The sequence below is a fragment of the Amblyomma americanum genome, chromosome 8 (genome assembly GCF_052857255.1).
Source record: "Amblyomma americanum isolate KBUSLIRL-KWMA chromosome 8, ASM5285725v1, whole genome shotgun sequence".
Lineage (NCBI taxonomy): Eukaryota > Metazoa > Arthropoda > Arachnida > Ixodida > Ixodidae > Amblyomma > Amblyomma americanum.
The window spans coordinates 99,757,130-99,777,602 of NC_135504.1; the positions used below are offsets into that span (position 1 = coordinate 99,757,130).

Sequence of the window (20,473 nt, forward strand, 5' to 3'; positions counted from 1 at the left end):
TTTGGGAAGAGCCAACTGCCTTGGTACAACGGTTATTTTGAACCCCTTTGCCAGGGAGCCCGTTCTAAGTTTAAGGCGTCGCCTTCCAAGAAAAGAGGTCCACGAGCCATGGTCTCTCACGGCCCAAGAAGTGACACACCCGCAGTCATCATAATAGATAACGGTTTATTCTGGACAGAACCAACGCTTCCAAAGGGACAGATCATAGAACATATCGGCGGATCAGAGCATGCGGTAGAGGTTCTCGTAGACCTGAGCGTGACAAAACGATAACTGGCACGCGAATGGGGCGAAGCGCCGTTGGCAAAGGCTCGAAGGAGTACATTAAACCTGCCTGCTCGCTTAGCAGCCACCCACGCCAAACAGCTATTCCATCTTTGAAGATGTCATTCCCACATTCTCTCTTCATACTGGTAGGGTGCCGCCCTGTCGTCGGTGCAGTACATCCCGATGGCTCGTGCTGGCTGTCGAACGCCTGGCCGCGCCCAACGTTTTTAGATAAGGACCGTTGGAAAGAGATTAACACAGCGCAACGGAACGAGGACAAAATAGAAGAAACACGAAGCACAGGACGTCAGCGCCCGTCCTGTGTTTCGTTCCTCTTCTAGAAATCTTGTCCTAATTTCGCTGCGCTGGGTTAATCGAAAGTATGAACCAACTAGCCCAGACCAGAATCCTGCTAGAACAGTTGCGGAGGGAGGATAAACATTTAATTGTAAAAAAAGAAGACCGGAGCGGGGTGTGGGTGTGGTCGTCAGTCCAAGACTCTAGTGACTTTCTCCGACGCTTTGGCGATGGCGATTAGCTTCTCCTGGTCTTCCAGGGTGCATGCCCAGCGTCACCTCCCACTGCTCCAGCGCAGCGTTGTGCGGTTTTAAGTGGTTCGGTTTGAAAACTTGCTCCGGAGATGCGGCCCCAGTTCCGACGCCGCTTTAATATCAAAGAGACGTGTGCGCCATCCCTAGGGTTGAGTAAGCACCTCGTCCATTGTACCACACCCGTTGGATCCGCTTGGTCACGTGGTCATTTTGCTGCACAACTGGCCTACGCTGGCTCGCGCTTCGCAAAGTCTGCGCCGGGTGCGACTGCTTCTAGTCGCGCGTCGCTATGCTGATGTTGACTGCTTGGATTTCGTCGACGTATTTATAATTCGCATGCACTCTGCGCCTGAGGTACGAGAGAGCAGGATGCTGGGGATTGAGCTTTTAAATGCAGAACTCAGCCAAAACTGAAATTCCTTTTTCCGTGGTTCCACATGGTGAAATAGAAGAAACACGACGTGGAGCTTGCGCCCTCGTAGTTTGGCTTGATAAAAATTTCACGTGGGTAATATGCAGCTGTGCAAAGTAGTTTTGCAGGTCTGCTTAGTCATTGCCGAAGTACTAGTAACAGCACTAAATTTCACGAGGTGCGGGCACCTTAGTACTCATCTCGCAGCACCGACTGCACTGAAAAGCACCTTATTGGGAGATTTTCCCTTGGCTTCTTTTAACAACTGCATTCAGGAATGAAAAATTGAGTGATTGAGATCCTCAGAAGTAAATAAAACACCCGCTGAATAACGCAGCCTCAGCCTGGGCGCAAACACGCATGTAATATCACCTCGTTAAATACGAAGTCTGAAGTTTATAAGCCGCCAAAACCGGCTTTTAGGAGGCTAACGAAACTTACTTGCCCCGGTATGCATAAAGATAGTGTTAAAGAAGCCCGGACAAGGAGCTTTTACGCTTCCATGACGGGGCACAGCATTCCCCCACTTTATCGGCTCCCTGAAAGTTTGCACAGCTAGGACGTCACAACGAGATGAGCAGCCGTTTGCCAACGCGTCTTTAACGTGCCCGGCTAAAGTTATGGTTTTAAATGCTACTAAATCGTATTGTTTCATTGATAAAAAAGAGATGAAGGCGGAAGCTATGTTTGTATTCCTTAAATACGTTTTTGTACGCACGCGAGCCACCGTCCGCGGTGCTACAGTGAATTAGTAGCTGCTCTCCTCAGAGTAGCAGACGACGCGCCCATCTTAAAGCTACCGTAGCACCACCGTTTAGGCGGTGAACGCGTTGGGTCAGCGCCGCTCCCTTGCGCACCGCGGCAGTTTTCCCACTGCCCTTACCTAAAAATGTTGACCGCGCCCCAGCAGCGCTCCCGCCGGAATTTCCCGGCGCGCTTATTTTGCTGCCTTTGTCGTCACCGCAGCGATCGGGTGCCACATCTCGCGAGCGACATTTCAGCCATGCTCAGTTCCGCTGCATCCACACGCACCTAGGTGACTGACGCGCGCAGCTGAAATCACCAGAAAGGGTCCGTAGAGTCCTACAAAGGGTAAGACAACGTTTTAATAAACATAGTTGCCCCTTCCGACTTTTAAAGCTGCCCCATATTTTCCTTTCTTTTGCTCTCTGTCATCCGCCAAGGCCTACGTCACCTTTCGGTGCGGGCAAGAATGACTGAGTACCGAAAAAAAAAAGTAAACGCGATATGCACGGGCCTTCACACAGATGACAGTCCGTGATGGGAGAGGTATTCGTGGCAGTTCTATAGTTCAGACTGTTGACGAGCGTGCTCGTGAGCGAAGGCTGTAAGTCGCTGTCATTTAGAGAGGGCACTTCAACTGCGCCACAAAAAAAAAATTGTTGAAGCAGCACATATAAGAACTTAGTAAAATAGAGATCCCACATAGCCCAAAGGCGTGGATAGGGAGGTCGACCTAAGCATGTTCAGGTGAGTATACTGTCCGGACTCGCCTAGCGTGTAGTTGATTCCGTCTGCCTTTGCGATTGCGTCATCACTGGCGACTAAATGAGGATGCACTAACAGCAACAAATGTTTCTAGTTGCAATGTAGACAATCTGCTATCGCACAGCCCCCGCAAGCAGCCTCGTATCGAACGTTCCAGCCTGCACTTGTACGCAGGGCGCACCTGTGCCCCGCAGTACACACCCGCAAGTGGCCGGATGTTTAGGCAGAATGCGGCTGTATTCGCTTTTTTTGTGTGTGTGTGATATAGAAACCGCTAAAATTTGGGCGCCGACATTACGTAAAACGCAAGACAATGCCCGTATCAAGCGCAGACTCCACATTGTATATTATTCCCGTGTGTGAGGCGCAGAGGCAACGTTCAACCGATTGGGGAGCATACGGAACATAAAATTTATCAAAACTATTAATCACGCAATTATCTCTTTACAGTAAACCGCATCGAAGTGAACGGTAGTATTTTCTGTGATGTTTGTTTCAACTGAAGCTTGAAAGTTCAGAGCAGGTGCGAGGTATGGTGCGCTGCATCTTTGTTTATTTTTTTTTACACCATAATGAAAATTAAGGAAGATTGCGAAAGCGGTGGAAATCGTCATAGATTAGCGAATTTAGAGCAAGTACAAGCTTCCTGCTGTGAACGCTTCACAAGGTGTGGTGCGACCATTCCGAGCTAAAAAAAAAACAAATGGAAGCAATTAGGCGCGAAAAGTTACCTTCCCATATGGCACTGCTCCTACCCTGCGAGGAGCATTCGCGTTTCCACATAGTTGGCTTGCACTCCGAATCTGGGAAAGGTGAACCAGTGTTCTCTGTCGGGGCCCTCTTACTCTGCATTGGATACGCCCCGCGCCACTCGAACCCGCCGGCCTGTCATTGTGCTCCTTAAAACGCCATTACATCGTTTCCTCCGTCAGGTATCTGGAACCTTGTCTAGCGCCCCACCGTTATTTTCCCTTTGCTGGAGTGCACTAAAAACGCCACGGAGGGGAGTCCTTGGGAGTAATCGCGTTTTCATAAACACCAGTTACTTAACAAGACCGTGAGTTACCCTGTCAGAAGCTGATGGCAAAGAGATCACCCGAATGATGAGTCTCCGCTGAGGAATTACGAATTGTCGTGTAGCTTAAGACAGGAGATTGTTGTTGAAAGACACACAAGAGGAGCCATAGAAAAACGGCCAGCGCCTGAGTACACCTCGTCCTCCTCGTCCAACACACACACAAGCACCATGCTTCGCCATCTTCTTTGTCCTAGCCTACGGCCGTAACATAACCCCCGTCGGCAAAAGCACCGTCCCGGTGCTGAGGAGAAGACGTATCAGGGACGAGGTATGGCTTAAGCCGAGCCACATGAAAGACGTCAGTCGTTCATCGGGACGTCAGCCTACGGCCGTAACAATATTTCTGACAGACTGTACGTTACAGCTCCAGCGTTGGAGAGGCGAACGAGAAAGTTATGTTTGTTTTTTCAGCTCAATTCACAGTCTGCTTCGACGTGACGTAACACTTCAAGTGGCGCAGCCGGTGACCGCAGATTATTTCTCATTTATGTGTGAAACAGTGGCACGAAAATGAAAGCGTAACCGAAGGGCCAAAGCAAGATCGGAGATTTGGAATAGTGCGCATAATTCCGCACCCAAGGAGTTGAACCGATGAGCAAAGGAGTGCTCTAACTTCAGGTCTACAGTCCGCGGGTTATACATGTTTAAATATTGAAATTTGTCGCTTTGCGGACTTGTCTGGGGGGTAGAATGTTTAGGGGAATCCACCAAGGAGGAGTCTGGAGTTCGAACCCGGGACCACCGCTTCACCGGAACAGTCGCTCTGCCAACTGATGGTAGGGCAAATGCGAATTGATCATATGTTTAGGGGAATCCCCCAAGGTGGAGTAGATTTGTAATAAGAAAGAAATTACCCTTTGACATCCACCCAAGCGACGCCAGGTGGCGAAAAAGGGAAGCTATGCAGCTTTCTCAGAAACTTCGCAGTGAAAGGAAAATCCGTCTTAGTCCGGAGTTCGAACCCGGAACCACCGCTTCACCGGAGCAGTCGCTCTGCCAACTGATGGTAGGGCGAACGCGAATTGATCATATGTTTAGGGCAATCCCCCAAGGTGGAGCAGATTTGTAATAAGGAAGTAATTACCCATTGACATCCACCCAAGCGACGCCATGTGGCGAAAAAGGGAAGCTATGCAGCTTTCTCAGAAACTTCGCAGTGAAAGAAAATTCCGTCTTAGTCCGGCGTTCGAACCCGGAACCACCGCTTCAACGGAACAATCGCTCTGCCAACTGATGGTAGGGCGAAAGCGAATTATTCATATGTTTAGGTCAATCCCCCAAGGTGGAGTAGATTTGCAATAAGGAAGTAATTACACATTGACATCCACCCAAGCGACGCCAGGTGGCGAAAAGGGGAAGCTATGCAGCTTTCTCAGAAACTTCGCAGTGAAAGGAAATTCCGTCTTAGTCCGGCGTTCGAACCCTGGACCACCGCTTCACCGGAACAGTCGCTCTGCCAACTCTTGGTAGGGCGAAAGCGAATTAATCATATTTTTAGTGCAATCCCCCAAGGTGGAGTATATTTGTAATAAGGAAGTAATTACCCATTGACATCCACCCATGCGACGCCATGTGGCGAAAAAGGGAAGCTATGCAGCTTTCTCAGAAACTTCGCAGTGAAAGGAAAATCCGTCTTAGTCCGGCGTTCGAACCCGGGACCACCGCTTCACCGGAGCAGTCGCTCTGCCAACTGATGGTAGGGCGAAAGCGAATTAATCATATGTTAAGGGCAATCCCCCAAGGTGGAGTAGATTTGTAATAAGTAAGTAATTACCCATTGACATCCACCCAAGCGACGCCATGTGGCGAAAAAGGGAAGCTATGCAGCTATCTCAGAAACTTCGCAGTGAAAGGAAAATCCGTCTTAGTCCGGCGTTCGAACCCGGGACCACCGCTTCACCGGAACAGTCGCTCTGCCAACTGATGGTAGGGCGAAAGCGAATTAATCATATGTTTAGGGCAATCCCCCAAGGTGGAGTAGATTTGTAATAAGGAAGTAATTACCCATTGACATCCACCCAAGCGACGCCATGTGGCGAAAAAGGGAAGCTATGCAGCTTTCTCAGAAACTTCGCAGTGAAAAGAAAATCCGTCTTAGTCCGGCGTTCGAACCCGGAACCACCGCTTCACCGGAGCAGTCGCTCTGCCATCTGATGGTAGGGCGAATGCGAATTAATCATATGTTTAGGGCAATCCCCCAAGGTGGAGTAGATTTGTAATAAGGATGTAATTACCCATTGACATCCACCCAAGCGACGCCATGTGGCGAAAAAGGGAAGCATGCAGCTTTCTCAGAAACTTCGCAGTGAAAGGAAAATCCGTCTTAGTCCGGCGTTCGAACCCGGAACCACCGCTTCAACGGAACAATCGCTCTGCCAACTGATGGTAGGGCGAAAGCGAATTAATCATATGTTTAGGTCAATCCCCCAAGGTGGAGTAGATTTGTAATAAGGAAGTAATTACACATTGACATCCACCCAAGCGACGCCAGGTGGCGAAAAGGGGAAGCTATGCAGCTTTCTCAGAAACTTCGCAGTGAAAGGAAAATCCGTCTTAGTCCGGCGTTCGAACCCGGGACCACCGCTTCACCGGAGCAGTCGCTCTGCCAACTGATGGTAGGGCGAATGCGAATTAATCATATGTTTAGGGCAATCCCCCAAGGTGGGGTAGATTTGTAATAAGGAAGTAATTACCCATTGACATCCACCCAAGCGACGCCATGGGGCGAAAAAGGGAAGCATGCAGCTTTCTCAGAAACTTCGCAGTGAAAAGAAAATCCGTCTTAGTCCGGCGTTCGAACCCGGAACCACCGCTTCACCGGAGCAGTCGCTCTGCCAACTGATGGTAGGGCGAATGCGAATTGATCATATGTTTAGGGCAATCCCCCAAGGTGGAGTAGATTTGTAATAAGGAAGTAATTACCCATTGACATCCACCCAAGCGACGCCATGTGGCGAAAAAGGGAAGCTATGCAGCTTTCTCAGAAACTTCGCAGTGAAAAGAAAATCCGTCTTAGTCCGGCGTTCGAACCCGGAACCACCGCTTCACCGGAGCAGTCGCTCTGCCATCTGATGGTAGGGCGAATGCGAATTAATCATATGTTTAGGGCAATCCCCCAAGGTGGAGTAGATTTGTAATAAGGATGTAATTACCCATTGACATCCACCCAAGCGACGCCATGTGGCGAAAAAGGGAAGCATGCAGCTTTCTCAGAAACTTCGCAGTGAAAGGAAAATCCGTCTTAGTCCGGCGTTCGAACCCGGAACCACCGCTTCAACGGAACAATCGCTCTGCCAACTGATGGTAGGGCGAAAGCGAATTAATCATATGTTTAGGTCAATCCCCCAAGGTGGAGTAGATTTGTAATAAGGAAGTAATTACACATTGACATCCACCCAAGCGACGCCAGGTGGCGAAAAGGGGAAGCTATGCAGCTTTCTCAGAAACTTCGCAGTGAAAGGAAATTCCGTCTTAGTCCGGCGTTCGAACCCTGGACCACCGCTTCACCGGAACAGTCGCTCTGCCAACTCTTGGTAGGGCGAAAGCGAATTAATCATATTTTTAGTGCAATCCCCCAAGGTGGAGTATATTTGTAATAAGGAAGTAATTACCCATTGACATCCACCCATGCGACGCCATGTGGCGAAAAAGGGAAGCTATGCAGCTTTCTAAGAAACTTCGCAGTGAAAGGAAAATCCGTCTTAGTCCGGCGTTCGAACCCGGGACCACCGCTTCACCGGAGCAGTCGCTCTGCCAACTGATGGTAGGGCGAAAGCGAATTAATCATATGTTTAGGGCAATCCCCCAAGGTGGAGTAGATTTGTAATAAGGAAGTAATTACCCATTGACATCCACCCAAGCGAAGCCATGAGGCGAAAAAGGGAAGCTATGCAGCTATCTCAGAAACTTCGCAGTGAAAGGAAAATCCGTCTTAGTCCGGCGTTCGAACCCGGGACCACCGCTTCACCGGAACAGTCGCTCTGCCAGCTGATGGTAGGGCGAAAGCGAATTAATCATATGTTTAGGGCAATCCCCCAAGGTGGAGTAGATTTGTAATAAGGAAGTAATTACCCATTGACATCGACCCAAGCGACGCCATGTGGCGAAAAAGGGAAGCTATGCAGCTTTCTCAGAAACTTCGCAGTGAAAAGAAAATCCGTCTTAGTCCGGCGTTCGAACCCGGAACCACCGCTTCACCGGAGCAGTCGCTCTGCCAACTGATGGTAGGGCGAATGCGAATTAATCATATGTTTAGAGCAATCCCCCAAGGTGGAGTAGATTTGTAATAAGGAAGTAATTACCCATTGACATCCACCCAAGCGACGCCATGTGGCGAAAAAGGGAAGCATGCAGCTTTCTCAGAAACTTCGCAGTGAAAGGAAAATCCGTCTTAGTCCGGCGTTCGAACCCGGGACCACCGCTTCACCGGAACAGTCGCTCTGCCAACTGATGGTAGGGCGAATGCGAATTAATCATATGTTTAGGGCAATCCCCCAAGGTGGAGTAGATTTGTAATAAGGAAGTAATTACCCATTGACATCCACCCAAGCGACGCCATGTGGCGAAAAAGGGAAGCATGCAGCTTTCTCAGAAACTTCGCAGTGAAAGGAAAATCCGTCTTAGTCCGGCGTTTGAACCCGGGACCGCCGCTTCACCGGAACAGTCACTCTGCCAACTGATGGTAGGGCGAATGCGAATTAATCATATGTTTAGGGCAATCCCCCAAGGTGGATTAGATTTGTAATAAGGAAGTAATTACCCATTGACATCCACCCAAGCGACGCCATGTGGCGAAAAAGGGAAGCATGCAGCTTTCTCAGAAACTTCGCAGTGAAAGGAAAATCCGTCTTAGTCCGGCGTTCGAACCCGGGACCACCGCTTCACCGGAACAGTCGCTCTGCCAACTGATGGTAGGGCGAAAGCAAATTAATCATATGTTTAGGGCAATCCCCCAAGGTGGAGTAGATTTGTAATAAGGAAGTAATTACCCATTGACATCCACCCAAGCGACGCCATGTGGCGAAAAAGGGAAGCTATGCAGCTTTCTCAGAAACTTCGCAGTGAAAGGAAAATCCGTCTTAGTCCGGCGTTCGAACCCGGGACCACTGCTTCACCGGAGCAGTCGCTCTGCCAACTGAGCTAACCGGGACCGGGGCACAGAAAAGCATTGATTTTTTTCAGTATCGCCGAGTATGACATGAAATTGCCAACGCTTATTCTATAACGAGGTTTTGCTATACTTGCGCTGAGCGGGCAGACACTTTTTAGGCGCAGCTTGCAAACCTGGCTTCTGCGGGAAGTGTACCGGGTGCGTAATATGCAATAAAGAAATTTGTTTCAAGCAAAAATTAAATCCTGTGGGCTCTTTATCGGATGTGGACTCAATACCGAAAATTCTGGTAGTCGCGTGAAGAGCGAGCACATTAATCAACCACAGCAGGCACCCACACCGAGCGAGCGGCGGCTCCGCCAACGGACCTGCGTTGAACTCCGCGAGGCTTCGAAGCCATCCATAAGTTTCAAGAGTGCTACAAATTGTTTTAAAGATCTTCTGTTTGGTTCTAATAGGAATCAGTGAGGGTTGATTAGCCCAGGAGCGCTTGTGTGAGTGAGAATGTTTGTCAACGAAAAGCTCGTCTAACCGGTGCATCAATTTTCCGAAATTTACATTAACAGGAGTCATCAGGAAATTGCGCCCGCCACTACTGTAGACGGAAAAAAATCCGAGGAAACATGTCTTCCACATTGATGAGCCTGGACGCCGCGGACATTGCTGTGTTCGGAGTGCTGACCGCCCTGGGGTACCTGGTCGGAATCTACTTCTCATTTGCTCATCGGCGGCGCCAGGTACGCGTCATGATGCTCATGGTGTCCAGGACGCTGTGATGACGTTCATTTCGAGTCGGCAAGTTGGGTTGCGAGGCTTGTAATCACAAATTCGGTTCATTCAAAGCGTGTGAATGTACTCAATCAAGTGTGACACAGGCGGCAAAACAGAGAGGGAAGAACGCAAAATAATAATAATAATAATAATAATAATAATAATAATAATAATAATAATAATAATAATAATAATAATAATAATAATAATAATAATTGGTTTTGGGGGAAAGGAAATGGCGCTGTATCTGTCTCATATATCGTTGGACACCTGAACCGCGCCGTAAGGGAAGAGACAAGGGAGGTAGTGAAATAAGAAGGGAAGAAGGAAATGCCGTAGTGGAGGGCTCCGGAATAATTTCGACCACCTGGGGATCTTTAACGTGCACTGACATCGCACAGCACACGGGCGCCTTAGCGTTTTTCCTCCATAAAAGCGCAGCCGCCGCGGTCGGGTTCGAACCCGGGAACTCCGGATGAGTAGTCGAGCGCCCTAACCACTGAGCCACCGCGGCGGGTAGAATGCAAAATGCAGTCGTCGTATTGTGCGTACTACTTCGCTTGTGTCGCCGTTCGTTTTGAGCTTGTTTACTTATTAATTTCGAGCAAACATATCCGGCTTTAAGTCGGAGTGTTGGATGGGTGTAAGGTAAGCTTGCCCAAGAAAGCACCCGTGCGTTACCAAGCCAGCGCTGCCGGTTACTTTTGCCACCATTTCGATGAACTCATATCGGCTGACATAAACGTTAGAACTACTATTTCCACAACTGCGCAAACAATAAAAAAAAAAGGAAGGCGCCAACATTACTAGACACGCTGCTGTTCTGTTGCTGCCGGTTGTTGCTGAGCGGGTTGTTAGCGGCATAAAGAAGGATGATTGGCGTATTGTCAAGAGAAAGTGCGCGGCGTGCAACGTATAACAAAAAGGGTTGTGCTCATGTGCTTGGGCAAATAGAACGGAGCAAGTTGACTTGAGCGAGACATGTGAACATGTGGAGAAAAAATCGGTGTTAAAAAAGTGGACTTGAAGCAAACGAAAGGGAACCCCTGGGCGGTACAGGGTCTGGATAGAACATTCGATTACGCAATTCTCTGGGATAGAGTGGGCGCTGCTGAAACAGGCCAGGGCTGATTAGAGAATGATAAGGCAAGGCTTGATCATCTTACTCGTGATTGCTATTAGCGAAGACATTAAAAACACGATGATTTCAGCCTAGCTTCTCAGCAATAGCTGGAATACTATCGTTAAAACCCTAATAATTATTGACGAAAGTGCCATCGCATATGTGCTTGTAATGAAAGTTCTCATCGCCGGCCTCGGAAATTTTCCACTTGTACACTCGGCCACATGCGGCGGCTCAGCTGTGCTCACGAAGTGCACGTGTCTACGCTAAAACGAAAACAAGCATTATGATGGCCTTTTGGTGGAAACGTGCCTTATTCGCTTAGTGTAGGAGCACGAGGGCATGCGTTTACGCTTGTACCGCGCGTGGCGTTGTTCCGGGTCATGATGCGGCCCCTTCGTAACTTTGGTAGGAATGTGACAGATGTCATGCTCAATCGTTTCACCTCTCTGTCTTCCACTGATTACTGTGCTATACGTAGGAGCAAACACTTTGCGCTTTATATAGAAGAAAAACTTATAAAAAAAGTATTCGAATTGCACAAGTTCATAGAGTGGTGCGTTGAAGTTTTGATCCCATAGAATGGTCGGCCAAGACAAGTGCTATGACTGCTTACTGCGTTACGAAACATAGCGTTGTAAACACAGAAGCAATCATATTGGGTTTCTTACAAAAAATAATATTTTTTACATTTGAGGCTCCTAAATTCTCAGTGTTCTTTTGGGCATAAAACTAATTTTAAATGCGTACACGTTTCTCCAGCGGCTTAATTTCTTATCTGGGCCGCTTCCACTTTTGGCGTTTCTCTAATGAGACTATTTCCAATAATTATAATGTCACCTGAATTAATAATAATAATAATAATAATAATAATAATAATAATAATAATAATAATAATAATAATAATAATAATAATAATAATAATAATAATAAACGCCTTTATTTTTCATACAACATGTTTACAATTTTAAGACAGGTCTGCCGAAGCCATAAAGGATTGTAGGGCAGTAGGCTGCCGTCGGTGAATGACAAAGATATTGCAAAACAGGCGTGGCAAAACAAGCACACAAGAATAACTTTAATATCAAAAATAAACAAAAACAAAAGAAACAGTCTAAGTTACCGACATAAGCGTTTTAAAGAAATTCTTTAACTGTGACAGCTAAGAAACTGAAAAGATTGAATCAGGCAAGGAATTAAGAATGATTTGGCTGAAGTATTGTTTACTATATTGCTTGAATTACTTTCAACTTTTAAGTGAAGGAAACAGCGCGAAAGACAAGGACGTGACAGGACCACACAGGCGCTGAACTAAGCACTGAGGTTTCTTGTAAAAGACGGCAATTTAAATGTCACAGAAAACAGAAAGAAAACTGCATCAATCGGCTACTATCAACTGATAAAAGGCGTAAAGGGGAACTTGAACGTGGCTGATGGCGTAAAACAACTAAGTTCGAATCTGTGAGCGAAGTTAAAACTGAAATACATCGCTTAAGAAAAGAGAAAGAAGAAAAAATTCAGCAGAGGCACTTAGGACTGCATAAGTGTGGGAATGCGAAAGCATTACTGTTCCTGGTTGCATTGTTTACGCGTAATGTTTGTACATACATTAAAGTTCTTTTGTACGAGTTTATGAAAGCCACTTCTTTGAAACAGGCCAGCGCTAAAAAACACAAACACAAGGCGAGAGAATGGCGACACGACAGACATGAGTCCCTTGTGTTTGTTCTTTTTAGCGCGGACCTGTTTCTAAGAAGTGCTTAACCAACTAACCCAGCACCAAGTTTTATTAAAGAAAGCCACAGCGTCTTACAGCGTTCCTGACGGTGTCCACGCGCGTATGAAACCACCCGGAACGCTGTACGAGGAATAATTGCATCACAGTTTTGATACCATAGTCTGGAAAGGCATAAAAATGAAGGGGCATATGTCGTCGGTTCGAACCCCTGTCACAAGCTAACCTCCATCTTGACTGGCTCATGTAAGCTATATTCATTCAGAAATCATACACCACCCAGAACGGTGCATGACAAACGGTTGCGTCAAAATTTTGACACGAATGTCGGAGAAACTAGCGCCACATTGAGGTTGGGCAGTGGGGATTGTATGTAGACGAAAGACATGTATAGGATTGTCTGAAGTGGCGGTGCTCGGCTTCATGCGTGCGTCATATGGACGCCTGATGACGTCATCTTATGTTTCTTGCCATCGCTGGGATTTTCTATACCATCTGCGAGTATACACACAGACACGCCGCCGGCTTCTATCATAATGGGACTAGTAACGCTTTAGCATTAAGAGTGGTGCATCTTGTTGCACAGGTACGGCGACCCAAAGTAATGAAGGATTGAAGTGTCAACACGGGTGAAAGTGGTCATCCATGTATGCAAGTTCCTTGTGCAGTGCGATCGACGGGGTGCTGACATAATGTTGGCCAATCTTGCGAATGCACAATGCGTCGTATATCTTGCGTGTGTGCCTTTCCTTGAATGTTCTTAGTGTGCTGCACCTTGTGAAAGAAAGGAATCCAGTATGCACGACGCACAGGGTTCTGCCAGATTGCTCCCACTTCCCGACCGGAGGTCATTCTTGCGCTCCAATAACCGGGCATTTATGCAATGACCGGACTGGCCCCCGTAGCATCTGTCATACGAAACGGCGATCTTCTAAACTCCAGTCTTACGTACGACGAAGCGTTCTTATGCATCTGCGAAAAGTTTTCGCATCACTGCAGGAATATTATCGGGAAAAACAGCACCACAATATATGCGAGCCATTTTTTCTTCCACAAATCTACGGGACCATGTACAATAACGGTCTAGGGTTAAATTTTTTTAAGAAAAAAAATAATAAATTTTAAATGAAAATTTTTTTGCCCATCCTACAGAGTGACGTTTTGTCCATGAACATGTTGCTAGGACAAAGAGACCTTTTGCTCTGTGTTTTCTGCTGTGTATGCGAAAAGGAGGAAGTCATAGTACACGTAGGCCCGCTCTCTGGCTTTAGAGTCGTAGTAGTAGTAGTAGTAGTAGTAGTAGTAGTAGTAGTAGTAGTAGTAGTAGTAGTAGTAGTAGCAGCAGTAGTTGTAGTAGTAGTAGAAATAGTAGTAGCAGCAGCAGTAGTTGTAGTAGTAGTAGAAGTAGTCGTAGTATTAGTTGTAGTTGCAGAAGTAGTAATAGTAGTAGTAGTAGCAGCAGTAGTAGTAGGAGTGGTAGTATTGGTAGCAGCAGCAGCAGTAGTTGTAGTAGTAGTAGTAGAAGTAGTAGTAGTATTAGTTGTAGTTGTAGAAGTAATAATAGTAGTAGTCGTAGTAGCGATATTAGTTGTAGTTGCAGATGTAGTAGTAGTGGTGGTATTTGTTGTGGTTATATAAGGAGTAGTAGCCGTAGCAGTATCAGTAGTAGTAGTAGTAGTAGCAGCAGCAATAGTATTAGTAGTAGTAGTAGCAGCAGCAGTAGTAGGCATAACTAGAGGTTGCTAAACCACGGGAAGGAGGAGGAGGAGAAGGTGTTAACGTGGAAAAAGAATGTCTGGTAAGAGCGGAGGTTACCGTGGAAGTAGGACGGAGAGTATGGCGAGTACGGAAGCGGCTGCTGCGGAAAAGCGCGCCACGCGAGGAGACGCTCTGTGGCAGTGTCGCCGTGCTCCTGGAGCGGCGGACTGGAGAAGTGCTAATCGAAGAACATACATGTGTGGAAAACTAAAACTGATCTATAACAGTGCATATAGCCATATCGCTCTTAAATTCTTTACATCAATGTATAGCGAAACGGAGATACATAACAGCCGTCGCAGAATCTCGCGTTAAGCGGTGGTAACCATCATGTAAGTTTTTTGTTGCTACATTATGGTAACATTTCGAGCCTTAAGTGCGGCGGTGGCGCGTGACCGTGGCGGTGGCACGTGGCCAGCCATGTGGTGCGGAGCAGCTACTGCTGCCGACCACGTGGTGCGCCGGTGAAACCGAGCTGCAACAGTTGTGCGCATGCGCCGTGTGAAGCGGGACGAAGATGAAACGGAGCGGCGAAAGACTGACTTTGCAATTCAACTCAACAAGTTCCACTCGGCCAGCTGTAGCTATCGCGCCACTCCAGGTTTAACCAAAGCTAAATCACCGCCAATATTTTTTTTAAAGTTCTCTAAAGGGTTTAAAGAAAATGTGGACCGACTTAGCTGCATAAGATACCTGAATTTTGAATTGTGCGCTCATAGAATTTGATAATGGGTCTCTGCTTGCACTGTTTATGGAGATACAGAGGGACACCGGGACACTCAGACCCTGACGAGCGACCTTAATTGGTAAATTGTTAAAGAATCAATTATACGAATCACTTCTTTAAGTAAAGGAAAAATCCGCGCATAACAGAACTTCTTACCTCCATCGCCCGGAAAATAGTCATCACTATGTCAGTCAGAGTACAGCACGACGTTTGGATTTTATGCAGTCTGTATTTTCTTTTAGTATGCCCGGCTGTAACGCAGGAGCATCGTTAAGTTCCCCTGTGGGCAGGCTCATGTTCTATCCGCCGCATGGAATTATTTCTTAACGTGACGCGACTTGGAAAAGACCAAGCGTTCACGCGAAAATTATCTAGCATTTAATTATTTCATGTGGCCTATACACAGATATACAATGCTTTCAAATCAGACCCCTTTCTTATCATTTAGGTGGTTCCAGCTGAAGACAGTGAAAGCGGGAGCGCTGGCGTGGACGCGTTTCTGGGAGGCCGTAGCCTTCCCGCGACCGCGCTGACCATTTCCGTCCTGGCTTCCGTAGTGAACGGTGTATCCGTGGTCGGATTCCTGGGCCACTTCTACGCATACGGATTCCATTTGGTCTGGCTGCTGGCTTCCACACCCCTGGCAGTGACAGTGACGTCAGTGGTGCTGGTGCCCCTGCTTTACGAGCTGCGGGTGGTGTCCGTTTTCCAGGTAAGGCTTTGAGGGGGGCTTGGTTTGTTTTGTAAGGGTTTAACATCCCAAAGCGACTCAGGATACGAGGCACGCCGAAGTGAAGGGCTCCGGAATAATTTCGGCAACCTGGGGTTCTTTAACGTGCACTGACATCGCACCGTGCACAGGCCTCTAGAGTTTCGCCTCCATCGAAATTCCACCGCCGCGGTAGAGATCGAACCCGCGTCTTTCGGGTGAGCAGTCGAGCGCCTTAAGAACTGAGCCACCGCGGTGGCGAATTGAGGACGATTTCGAAACACATGTGCGGGATATCGAGGCTTTGAGACACGAGTATTAACGAGGAAAAAACTTGACATCTTTATTTGTACTGAAGCAGTGTTTTACGTACAGCGTTACAAGTAGTTAATCATTAGTGATAAATTATATTTGTTAATTTAGTAATCGATCGATTACTTTTTGAAACGGTGACGTTATAGGCAATTTAGTTAATTTTCCTTTAATCTGTTAGCATTAATTATATACTTTTATTCCAGAAAAAAATGCAACCAACGGTACAGCTTTAAGAACCTCACCTTGGCGGCAAACACTGCATAGTGTTAGCGGGGATGTTTACTTCGTTACGGAGCAACAAAGAACCGGCTGCTCCGAAGCATAGCGCGCGATCATGTTAGGGTCATGGCCGGGTAACCGCCGCCTCTAATGGCAGTTGCCGTCTCGAGAAATATCACACGACTGGTCTGTAGTAACCCGCAGTCCTGTCAGATGACCCTGAACTTACCTCAGTACACCAGTTCATAAAAGCACAGAAGTAGCCGATCGGTACAGACAGGGCGACAGCACAATTTGGTCTTCATCGTGTTCCCCCGTACACCCAACTGGGCGGTTTCGGCCGAGCTTGGAGGCGCAGATATAGCTGAACATGGCGCGCACAGCAAGGGTTCTGTTGGAACCACAACTGCTGCTGGAATGTTTTGTGAGCATGTGCGAATAGTGGTCTTTAAGTTCGAAGCGAATAGTAATTTTCTTGGAATAATTTCCAAGTGAGTGTTGCGAATACTGCTTATACACAAAAAGGTTAAACGTTACAAGAGGCAGTTTCAAGCTCATGAACTTTTCGAACACACAACTGCATAACGTAACAAAAAATGGCTGCCAGTTTAGAATTGCTAAGCACAAAATACAGGTGTTGTGCGAAAGCGCAGTTTTTTTGCTGGTGGACACCACCGCCACGTAGCTGAAAGCGCGATTGAGGTGTCCACTGACCCAGGCAGTCAGTTATGCGTGCCTTGAAGTTTTTCATCGCAAGAGCCAAATGACTGAATGTAAGCCGGCGGCCTAAGATCCACTGCCACGTTCCTGCAGCAATATGTTCAACGCCAGAGCGTATTCCTCTAGTGCCTTGCTTCTACCACAGCGTTGTGCACGCCAATGTTTGAAGCACACATCTCTGTGTCACTGCCGTCACTTAGCTGGAAGCGCGAATATTAGTTTCTTAGTAGCATTAGTTGATGAGGCGATGTGCGGTGCACAGTGCGGGAATGTGTGGCATATGAAAGTTCGGCTGCAGCGATAGCCGAGTGCTCTCGCTCAGTGGCCAACTAGGCTGTTCTGTTCGCGCCGCCAAGTGCTCGAATCCCAGTATTTATTTGATTTTTATTTATTTATTTCAGTTTTCACAAGCCCACAAACACCCCAATATCTTGTTCGGGGTAACATCTCTGAGGGGTAACATCAGAATAGCACTTTCGTGCTAAAACTAAGAGTGCACTGAAGCTTAGCCACACTCATTGCAGCTGTGCCAACTTTGTGCAAGAATGCCTAACCGACCTACTGCGGTGCCGGCGTGTCTGTGGGGTGCGATACCTATATGTGGGGGCCTCCAACGGCAGCTTTTAACTGCGACTGCGTCATTGCGCAGCTGTTACTTCTCAGCAGTGACTTCATGACACCTGCTACAGGCGGAAGCACCGTACGCCTAGTGTTTCTGTATAGACAAGCGTCAGGCCATGACGTGAAAGAGATGTGGCGGCGCTGGCGTCAGCAGAGACTTTCGTTGTGTAGGCAAAAAGCGGGACCTTGCGCATTGCGTGCACCATACTTTCGTGTTTTTGGGCGCAATTCACGGCGTGCCGACAAATTGTGGTGCGCTTTGTTGAGCCGCAACGCAGAAGAAAGGAAGCGGCATAACTTTATTGCAGTCAGATAGGCGCGAAAGCGTCGGGCCGGGGCCGAGGAGCAAGACAAGTTCGGCGACGGATAGGATCCGCGGCTAATTATTACCGCCGACCTTGTGGGCTATTACGCCGAGTTAGTTTCACCCCTTATGTTATTACATTGTGTTTCTGCATTCAAATCTAATAAGTTGGTTTGTATCTCTAGCATCGCATCGTTGCTGTTCGGTCGCGTACGTGGTGAACAGTGCAAAAATCAAGTAACGCCTGCAACTCGTTCTCATTCTGTCATGCTCTCAGCATAAGTTTAGGCGATATTCCGTGTGCTTGAGATCGTAAGATGAATGCAGGGGACCATTTTCATATTCTTATCACCTGGACAACGTCCCGAGCATCACTTCGCACGCGCAAAAAAAGACAAAAAGCTGCCGCCAGTCGCCTTCAGCGTTCACACGGTGCCGCGCTTAAGAAGCACCGGACTCGGGTAGTAGCACGCCCGACGGGTTTTTTTTCTGCTTTTATTTTCCCGAATTTCAGCAGGGGTGTCGTTTCAACACCGGTCCAACGACGCTAGGATCTCGACAAAGTCGCGCAGTGTTATGTCCAAAATTATTTGAATTTTCACACTGCAGGTCGATCAGAACCTGGCGGACACAGCAAACTCCAAGCCAAAAGCCACTCCGATCAAGCAGAATGCGCACACATGAATAAATTCTAAAATAAGAAGCAAAATTTTATAGCCTAGCGGAGTGAGCCTAAATTTCGTTGGAGCTCGAGGAAAACGTCTATGTATGCGCTCGCGGAGCTACCAGATTGCATTTGCCTCATTCAAAGCAGCTATAGTGTACATTAATTTCCAAGGTCTCCGGAGTGAAGCGGCTCGGTGAAAATAGGAAGCACATTACAAGGTTCGTCCTGTGAGAAAGCTGATTCGCGTCGTGCATCACGTCGCCCTATCTTGCACTAGCAATCAGGTATGCTTTATCGGCCCATAAATTGAGAACTGCGGACGATTAGTTCTTCCCCATACCTCGCGCTTTCACCCACCGTAGCGTTGCGTTTTATTTGTCGCCAACTAAGAGTGGAGAAGCACCCAACGCACCACTCCGCCTACTAATTCCTTCTGGCGAACAGGCTGAAAATGTGCAGAACTACTCTCCGAGCATCAACAAAAATGTTTCTAACCACAAGCGACGCGCACGCTTTGAAATATTCGCATACACCAGTCGGTTTCGAAGGCAGCGTTGCTTGGCGCACAGTAGGCGTGCTTCGTTTTTGCCTACACCCCGCGTCGCTGCCGACCGCAGCGCCACATTTGTTCACAAACATGACGCTTGTCTATATCCTTCCCCAGGGAGTAGAGTTGTGGGAAGGTCCGCCTACTATGTCTCCAGCTCTGCGGAAAAGCCGCTTCTCGTATGGAGGTACCACACCTCCTCCCGGTGCTTGCTATGCAATAACCCCTCAGTCGGATAACAAAGCGTACTGCGCTCAAGATGGTAGCGGCTGGCTCTCTTCAGCTTAATGGGTATAAGACGAATCGAACAGCAACAATTGACGTCATTGGGATCATGTGACCACCGCTCCGCTAACAGTGTTACGAGCGCCGCGGCGAAAACAGTCACGCCACTCTGCTCCCTGCGGGAGCATATACGGGAACATGGGCGCTGAGCGCCACCCCAAACTCGGCTCCCTGCGGAAGCATATGAAGTAACACGCTCGCACCCGGCGCCACCCCACGTGTGGACACCCATCGGGCTGGCTCCCCTTCGTGCCGTTTAGCGAATTTCACGCGGAACAGTGGCTGCGGCAGCTGCAATCAGTTCAGACTCGTTCCGCGGAAGTCAAGGGAACCGCAAGTCCTCCTATCAGACACATTTGCCATAGCGCGATCAGCTTCCGAGGGAAGCCACTGCGCATGCGCAAATCGCCTTGAGGACGCTACAATGCGCCAGGCGCCGGCTAGCTGTTTGCGCGCTTGCTCCGTCGGGAGCAGGGACCAATCAGCGCGTGCACACTGGTGGCGCGCGAAAGCGGATTGAGCTATGCTAAAGATCTTCATTGATGCACGTGGACGTGCGGGTTACACCTGGCAGATGCAGATCTGGGTGCCGCACTTATGCCTGCTGGCATCTGTTGCCGGGAGGGTGCATGCGCAGACCGGCTCCGCGCGGGAACGCGTGCACGAGGCGCAGAGTGGGGGCTTTGGTAACGCGCGCGGCGTGCTGCCATACCGGTGGAAGTACGCGAAGTCGCCCGCAGCAAGGTTTCCAAAAACGTTATTCGCTCGAGACAAATACTCCGAGATTTCGAATACCAAACGTCCGGTTAGAGTCCAATAACGAATACTTTACTATTGGACCGAATATTCGTACACGCCTACCGTTTTGTGGTATCAGATGGAAAATCGCGAGGACTACGTGGGCTTCTATACAGGAAAAAAACTGTTAAGCGACGCTCGGTGGGTCGTTTGAATGCGTTACCATTTTTGCTGCTGATAATTCAGCTGGAGCTCCGCCTTAAGGGTATGACACGATAACGTCAATGGATTAATGCCCGTATATGCG

The 20,473-nt window shown here is 48.1% G+C and overlaps 1 protein-coding gene across 1 annotated transcript in view; it reads left to right on the forward strand.

Annotated features, from left to right (window-relative positions):
- The first annotated feature begins 2,683 nt into the window (after nucleotides 1-2,683).
- Nucleotides 2,684-20,473, forward strand: part of LOC144102644 (sodium-coupled monocarboxylate transporter 1-like) — a 91,792-nt gene continuing 74,002 nt past the window's right edge. Inside the window, exons 1-3 of the mRNA XM_077635861.1 lie at nucleotides 2,684-2,721; nucleotides 9,494-9,664; nucleotides 15,490-15,753. Coding sequence (XP_077491987.1) covers nucleotides 9,551-9,664; nucleotides 15,490-15,753 — 378 coding nt within the window. The 5' untranslated portion in view covers nucleotides 2,684-2,721; nucleotides 9,494-9,550. The remainder of the gene's footprint in view (nucleotides 2,722-9,493; nucleotides 9,665-15,489; nucleotides 15,754-20,473) is intronic.